The 8138-nt window shown below is 48.3% G+C and overlaps 1 protein-coding gene across 1 annotated transcript in view; it reads left to right on the top strand.

Annotated features, from left to right (window-relative positions):
* Positions 1-6517: 6517 nt before the first annotated feature.
* Positions 6518-8138, top strand: part of Fbxo32 (F-box protein 32) — a 33447-nt gene continuing 31826 nt past the window's right edge. Inside the window, exon 1 of the mRNA XM_032915761.1 lies at positions 6518-6944. Within this exon, the coding sequence (XP_032771652.1) occupies positions 6829-6944 (116 nt within the window). The 5' untranslated portion in view covers positions 6518-6828. The remainder of the gene's footprint in view (positions 6945-8138) is intronic.

Here is an 8138-nt window from a genome sequence, read left to right as displayed (position 1 = left end):
ATGTCCCCCTAAGAGCCAATGGGGGCCATTTTCATTCAAACAACCACAAGGAGTATGTACTCTTAACCACTGACCCATTTCTCCAGCCCCCATAACCTAATTTTAAAGGAAGGAGAACAAGTTACTGATGGAAGTTTGTCCTTCCCTCAGTGTGATGTTTCAGTCTTATCTACTTCCTTTACACACAAGGTATACACAAGGTAGCTTAGTTTATACACACCTGCCTCTGGTGGTGTCTTTTAGTCATCTTTGCTCCTGTAAGCAATCCTTCACCCATAATCCTGTGAATAAATAAGTCGCAATAGCATTAATTGGTTCATCCACATTCCTGTGAGTAATCCCAGTCAAATTAATTGGTTCTCAAATTAAAAATTAAAAAAAAAAGAATTAGCCTTGTCTCAAAGTCTTTTCTGACTACCTATGAACTTGGCAGATAAAGGTGCTTACCACTAAGCCTGATGACTTGAGTTTGATTCCCCAGGACCCAAATTATAGGAGAAAGAACCAACTCTCATGAGTTGTCCTCCAACTCCATACTTGGGCCTTGGTATGTATGTATATGTATGTGTATGTGTATGTGTATGTGTATGTGTATATATGTGTATGTATATGTATATATAAATCTATGTAAAGATGTTTAAATAGTAAAAATAATTTTCAACAAAAGAATGTGCAATTGTCTTGTGAAAGAAAGAGTTATAACAAAACCACTCTTGACTTTTTCTCATAAACGGAGCCAGGCCCACACTTGAGGAATGCCAAGTGATCCTCATTAAAGTAACGAGGATATTTTCAGTGACATATGTCTGACTGACGTGAGTTTAGTTGGCGAGGCTTACAGCCGCCAAAGTCTCCAAAATAACTCAAGGCTGGCCAACCCTGCTAAAATACACTCCAAAGAAGTATTTCACACTGCTTTACGGATGCCCCTCCCTAGACCGACGGGCTGTAAGGCCATATGCAAATTGTTGTGACATTAAACATACATTCCTGTGACACTGACAGCAGGTCAAGCTTAATTCCCTGAGCTCATGCAGCTCCTCTCTGTAAAAGTCACTAACTTGAACAGATCCGGTGGTTTCTTGTCCCTGCCCCACCCAACCAGCAAGTTATTTTTAACTTACAGCATTGGCTGATAAGTATTTTTCACATTTAAAAAGAAAAATACCCTTTCAGAAACGGAGACAAAAAAACAAAAAAAAAAATTGCAATTTAGTGAGAAGTCACTCCGCAAAAGCTTCGGGAAAAACAAGACAGTCGTCTGGATCTGTTCATCCTAGATCACAGGTTTGCAAGGAGGACTATGCAGGACAGGGTTGGCACAGTATTCAGCACTGCTCTCATCCCAGCCAGCATCGGCCGTCAGCAGGACCACACATTCACATGGGTTTCTCTAAGAAGCCATCTTTAGCAATCTCTCTTCTTTTCACCAATCCACCCATAAGACACCTTTGTTTGAAACGGGTATCTATGGGGTCAAGGATAGGACATTATTCCAGTGTCCCTGATAAAAATGACCACAGGTGGAAGCCAGGGGAAGAGCAGCCCTCCAGGTCAGGCCGACATCTGTTGACTTGATAGTTGGCTGCCAGCCATGCAGCATGCAGCACGGCAGGTACTGTGGTAACAATACCAAGTCCTAGCAGGACTGTGCCTGGTGAGAGCCTCCCAGCATGCATCCACCTCTGTTATCTTCAGCCTAGCATGGCAGCAGCCATAGCTCTGCTCTGGTGATGCTCAACTGTGCAGGTAGAAGATGGCTGTCCGTCACAGTGTCTGCACACTATGGCCAGCATCAAATGTGAAGGTGGCTGAGCAGCAACCAGACACAGCCAACATGCTTCCCATCTCAAGGGCCCAGCACTGCGAGCCTTCCTAACTGAAACCTGTCTTCGAGGAAGGGGCCAGTTAGTTTTGATAGTAGAGGAAATCTAAGGCAGTGGGACTATACTTTCAAAGTCATCTGAGTTCAAGCATGCTAGTCATTTTTTGTTGTTGTTGTTGTTGTTTTGTTTTGTTTTTTTTTTTAAGGAAGAGTGAGCTTGAGGTTGGAGAGATAGTTCTGAGGTTAAGAGCACAGCCTGCTCTTCCAGAAGACCTGAGTTAAGCTCCCAGTCAGTACCCACACCACAACGGCCTGTAACTCTAGCTCCAAGGGGTATAACATGCTCTTCTGGTTTCTTCCAAAACACACACACACAGTATACAATCAATATCTCTCTCTCTCTCTCTCTCTGTCAAGTTTGAAATGCTTGATTAAAGGAGAATGTTGAAAGACTCAAGACAAGCACTGAGGCTTCTGGAGACAAGTTCTTGGCCAAAAAGGAAGAAAGGAATAAGGGAGAAAAGAAGGGAGGAAGGAAGGGAGGAAGGGAGGAAAGGAAGAGAGGAAGGGAGGAAAGGAGAAAGGGAGGGAAGGAGAGGGGGGAGGGAAGAAAGAAGGGAGGAGAAAAACTGGTTGCTTTACTTTTGTTTGAATTTTAGAGATTAAAAAAAATCTTGCATCAATTTCAGCCACCTGGTTCTTGCTAACAGTCATCTATTGAGATGATGCTGTGGGGCAAAGCTCAGCCGCGTTCTAAAAGAAACTCTCATTTATTGCTAATATATGTAGGAGAGCAGGGATACCTGCTTTGTGTGTCACAACCAGGACATCTGGTGCCACACAAGCAGTTCAAAGACTACTGACTAGCCAGGGTAAGGATGGGTAGAAGATAGGGAAACTCAAGCCCACAGGCAAATAACCTCTGTCCTCATCAGACGTCCTGGTATTCCACTGGCCCAAGCAAGTCACGTGGCCAATAACTCAAAAGGTGCATATTGCTCACCTAGATGCTGGCATGGCCCGCATGGCTTTGGTTCTGGAAACCTGACAGGGATGATAAGAGAATGGATATAGGCCCAGAAAATCTGGGGGTATGCTTGGCCATGCACTCTACATCAACAACAGGAGCAGCTCAGAAACCCAGCCTTTATCTTATACCCCTGACTCAAGGAGGCAGGTAGATTGTATGCAGGTTTACTTAGTCTCAGTGGAAGGTCTCTGTAGGCCAGGCGTCTCAGGCTGCAGTCTTCACAGAGGAGAGAACTGAGGTTGATAGTTCTTATACACACTGGTCAGTCATTCATAAATATCCATCCATGGACCATAGTGATATGTAACAAAACTTCTGGGGAGACACTATACGTATCTACTCACCCTAGACAGAGCACTCATGACAGACCAAAGTATTAATACCACCAAAGTCCGGCTTGGTAAATCAACTAGTGTTGTCAGGGTTACTTACAGGAATATGGGTGAGGGGTTACTTACAGGAGCAGAAATGACTCAGAAACAGCTATATCTCCAAGGCCCACCCACCGTGGGTGACAGCTCACACGATGGGAACCTGAAGCACACTTCACAGCCTATAGCAGCTCTCCAGGTTGGAGAATGTCCTTTGCAAGTGACTCTGTCTAGACCTTTTCCAGGCCGGTAGGTGGTCTGTGCTTTTTCCTGGCAGCTGGTCTGGTCTCAGAGTCTTTCTTACAGCTTGGCTTGGCTGAGTATCTCCTTTGCAACTTGTCTTCTCTGAGAATGACTTTCAGTAATCTTTATTGCTTACTCTGGCAGGGAGGGGCCTAATGAATCTGGTCAGTTTTAGGGACTTCCTTAAGCTATTTTGAGTTGCTCACCTCTCTCCTCAAAAACCTTCTGTGCAAGATGAAATGTTTCAATCTTGGAGGAAACTGTTACACAACATAGAAACAAACAAGCAAACAAACAAACAAGATTTTGCTATTTCCCCGAGCTGAACTTGGAGAAGACTGTGCCTCTCCCAGGAGTTTAATGCACTTGGGTCCATGGCATATCTGTAAACATGTCCAAAATGTATACTCAGAATTTCATCTGCTCTTTACACATTTACCCAAGGCTTCCTCCTCTCCTCTGCAATTTGCCAGTTCAAAAGTGTAGATACATATTTCTACAGCAAAGGGGGAAGAGAAGAAACGGCACTAATAACCGCAACTACTACGCGTTCTAAACAATTTGAAAAGCAGGCAGTCATCTCTGCCCTCTGACAACATCGTCTTCAGTACCTGCAGTCTCTTGCTGTTCATCTAACAAAGCACAAGCCGCTTTAGCAGAATTAGATTCAACTCCTCTGCCTTCCGGATCTCTGTGGTTTCTTCCTGGAGGGAGCCCCCTGCATCTTTAATAACTGCATCCCTTAACTGTGTTCTCTTGCAGATATCAGCTCCCCCCAACAAAGTTCAGACCCAACATTGCCTCATCTCTTAGCCTGCTTGGTGTTTTAACATTTGTTTGGGATCGTCTGCAGGGCTTTTACAAGCCATTTTTATTATTGCTGCACAAATAAATTATTTATGGTGGGAAACCAAAATCAGAAAATCCTGGCTACTTGAAGACAGACTTTATTAAAAACATCTCCTTCCCCCTTGCAACACGGAGCCCACAAGACACACTCAGTTCCTCTGCCTACCCAGCCTCAATGCACGGTGGAAGAGACACTGCCAGAGGCAGGGGTGTGGAAGAAAAGAACTGGAAGCTATTTCTCTAGCATGAAGTTTTTGTTTCTCTGCTACTGCCCAGTGCCATGTAGATCCAAATGAATGTGACTTCCCAGGTCTGACTAGTGATGGTGGGAGGCTAGAAGCTACCCTAATGCAGTAGTTCACACAAGAATTGGCTATGGAGAGGCTGGTGAGTTGATTTGGTAAGGAGATGTCGTAAGACCCAAAAATTAACCGGCAAGCCCCACCAGCCCAAAGACAAGGACTAGGTAACTTCTTGAAATGCTGGGAGTTGTAGTCCTTGGAAAATAACAAAAGTCACATGAGAAAATATGATGGCCTTAAAAGCCTCTGTAACACACGTCTAGGAGCCGCTAAACTGGGAATTCCGGAGAGAGGTCCTGACCAAAATTCATCCTGGTCAGTATTTAATTAAAGCTTGCTTCAATTTTGCCTCATCATGGTGGAATTGTTTGTTTGTTTGTTATTTTGATTTTGCTTTTTGTGCAAAACAGAATTAACAATGTCTCCATGAGCACAGTGCTTGATGAGCAGTCATGAGGACCTGAGTTCAGATCCCCAACACCCACGTAAACAAACAAAAACAAACAAACCCATTAAAGCACCTATACTTTTATTCTAGTACTGGGAGAAAAAAAAAAAAACACGAAGAATCCAGGGGTTCATCGGCCTGCCGGTATAGCCAACAGCTAGCTCTAGGTTCAATGAGTCTGTCTCAAAGATAAATTAAAGTAAGGCCAAAAGTGAACAAGGAAGACACCTGACATTGACCTCTGGTCTCCACATGCGCCCAAATGCACACACACTCAGAGGAGGGAGACAGACAGGATGGTTATGAACGGCCAATTCTGAGCCTGGTGGTAAGGCTGAGATGTCTCTAGAATAAAGGGGGGGGGGGTATGTTCTGCATGCCAGAGAGGATCGCTCTGAGTTGAGAAGCAGTCATAAGTCCCTAGGTAATCATAGACTTAACCCCCTCTGAGGACCCGACAGCCTTTCACCTGAAAACCAGAGTATCAGCCAGACAGGCCACCCCCTCGTGCTAGGAGAGTTAAGTACGTAACAGGCTCTCTTCCCTGTCTGAAGTGGACATGAAACCCAGGAGGATTTTATAGCTAGAAGCCAGAGGACACCAGGAATTGAACTGGGTAAAAGAAAAGAGAGGGTTCCTGTAGTTCCACAGGATAAAAGCCCAGCCCTGGGGCATGAGAGCAAGCACAGTGAGCATAGCCGAAGACTCCTTCCGGACTCCGGAGTCCGGCCCTGGAGGGTTAGTTCTGGGCCCGGCGCCTTGACGCCAGCGCTGCCTCCTCAGGGTCCCTCAGAGTGGGACCTAAGACTATATCAGTTCTTCACTTCCACAACATGGGGTCTAGACTCCTCGGGGCCTCTTTTTCCCCCTCCTTTGCCACTGGGGGAGTCGAGTTTGACAGCAAGCGCATCAAATGACAGCTTTAAGGCGGAAGGGGTGGGGGCAGTCCCTCCCCACTCCTGCCGTACTGGGTCCCCTCTTTCACTTAGCACACCCTGGCGCCTGGAGTTGGTACTGGCAGTGAGAGAGGTTCACAGACTGCGCCCCTAACCAGCCCCAGACGCTCTGACCTCCCCCAAGGCTCGCTCTGCCAGCAAAGATCGGTCCCGCCGTTTCCAGAACCCCTGGGACTGACAGTTCCGAACTTTCTAAGTCGGTTTCCTGGTTGCACCTAGTTTGTCCGGGACCCAAAGTGGGGACGTAGTGCTGAGTGCAAGGCCAGGATCTTAGTGAAGGCAGCTACGCCCGATAGGGGAGTAAGGGAGATGCAGAGGTGCCAGGGCACCGAGGGTCAGCGGGACATCTGGCCTAGCCAGGCAGCTTCAAGTTTCCACGGGCGCAAGGTTGTGCAACTGCGAGCAGAGCGAGAGCCGCGGGCGCCTCGGAAAACAAGGCGAGCCCATAAACAAAGCCACGTGGCCTCGGGGCGCAGGGGGGGCCGGGCTAAGAGCAGGAGGCTCTTCCGGCAACAAAGAGACGGGGCAGCGGCCCGGGATAAATACTGCGCTCCCGCAGCCGCGCAGCATTCCCGGAGTCAGGACGCGACACGCGACCCTCCTCAGCGCCTGATCCCCTGTGAGTGCAAGGACCCTCGCGCCCACCCAGGACCCGCAACCCTCCACATCAGTTCCCCGACTCTTGTTCCAGTTGCCGCCTGCGTTCCCCAGCGTCTTCCCAGAGCGGCGCATCCCCTGGGCAAGCCAGGCCGGTTCCTGGCTGTCGATCCGTCCTATCCGTCGGTCGCGTCCGCTCTCGGTACCATGCCGTTCCTTGGTCAGGACTGGCGGTCCCCGGGCCAGAGCTGGGTGAAGACGGCGGACGGCTGGAAGCGCTTCTTGGATGAGAAAAGCGGCAGCTTCGTGAGCGACCTCAGCAGGTGAGGACTTCCACAAAACCGATCTTAGCTGGTCGGGGGGCAAGGGGGTGGTGCGCACCTCAGGGGCAGGTGAAGGAGGGCAAGCAGCTCTGGGCCAGAATAAAGTAGGGGCTTCCGGCTGAAGGGATAGGAGTGAGGGGCCGGGATTTCTGCAAAGGTCACCAGAATGTGAGAGATGGGTAATTTAGTGTCTCCTACTGATCAAGATCAGTGTCACCCAGAAGAAAAGATTCCATACAGAACCCGGTACCCCTCAATCTGGCAATCGGGGATTATGTTCCTAAACACTTGAACACAGGCGCACAACTCACAGACTCTTCCTTTAGATCCCAGAATCGCACAGTTACTGCTTTAAGCGGTTGCTAGGACTTGACTGTTTGCCTTTCACTGTCCTGTGACAGGACCCAAAGAGTACAAGAACGGTAGTAGTCACCAGCCGGATGATGGGATTGGTCGTGAGCCCTACCCTGAGTGCATGAAGTCTCTTCCCACGCACAGGCGACGGCTGAGTGGGCCGAGAAAAAAAAGAGTAACTGGGAGGGGCAGAGGATGAACCCTGGGACAACAGCCCTCCTGGGCTGTGGAATGGGTCTTTGGGGTAAAGCTTAGGGGCTACTGAGGGAGGCAGGAAAGAAATGCACGAACAATGCTCTGCTTCAGGAAGGCCCAGACACTTGCACCTGTTTCCTCCGTAGCCCTTTCCAGTCAGTCTTTATACGGTGAGCACACTCCCCTCCTTAGTGGTGCTTGCCAGCCGCAGAAAGACCACCCAGACTTGAAGTCTCACCTGAGCTCTGTCATCTAGTGGAAAATCTGAGGTCACAAGTGCCCACTCATAAATTATGAGGTCGAGAATCAATTCCCAACCTGGACAGCTGACTCCCTGAGACACCTGAGGAACTGGTAGAAGTTTGTTTGCAGTTGAGGTCACCTTTAGGTGCTTTCCCCTCCCACTGTCCTTTGGCTAACACCACACACACACACACACACACACACACACACACACACACACACACACACACCTGCATCCCTAAGCTGACTTCAGCAGAGACTTCTGTGAGTGGGCCAGGTCCCACTGAGTGAGATTTGCCAATGGTTGTTTGAATAAAGCTTTGGCAATTAATTGTCAAGAAACTGTGGTTATGTGCGCAGCGTGACCTCCACTGTCTCCCATTTGTTTGTGATTTGTAATGC

Source organism: Rattus rattus, chromosome 1 (assembly GCF_011064425.1).
Source record: "Rattus rattus isolate New Zealand chromosome 1, Rrattus_CSIRO_v1, whole genome shotgun sequence".
In the NCBI taxonomy this organism is placed as follows: Eukaryota; Metazoa; Chordata; class Mammalia; order Rodentia; family Muridae; genus Rattus; species Rattus rattus.
This window is presented reverse-complemented; position numbering and strand designations above follow the sequence as displayed.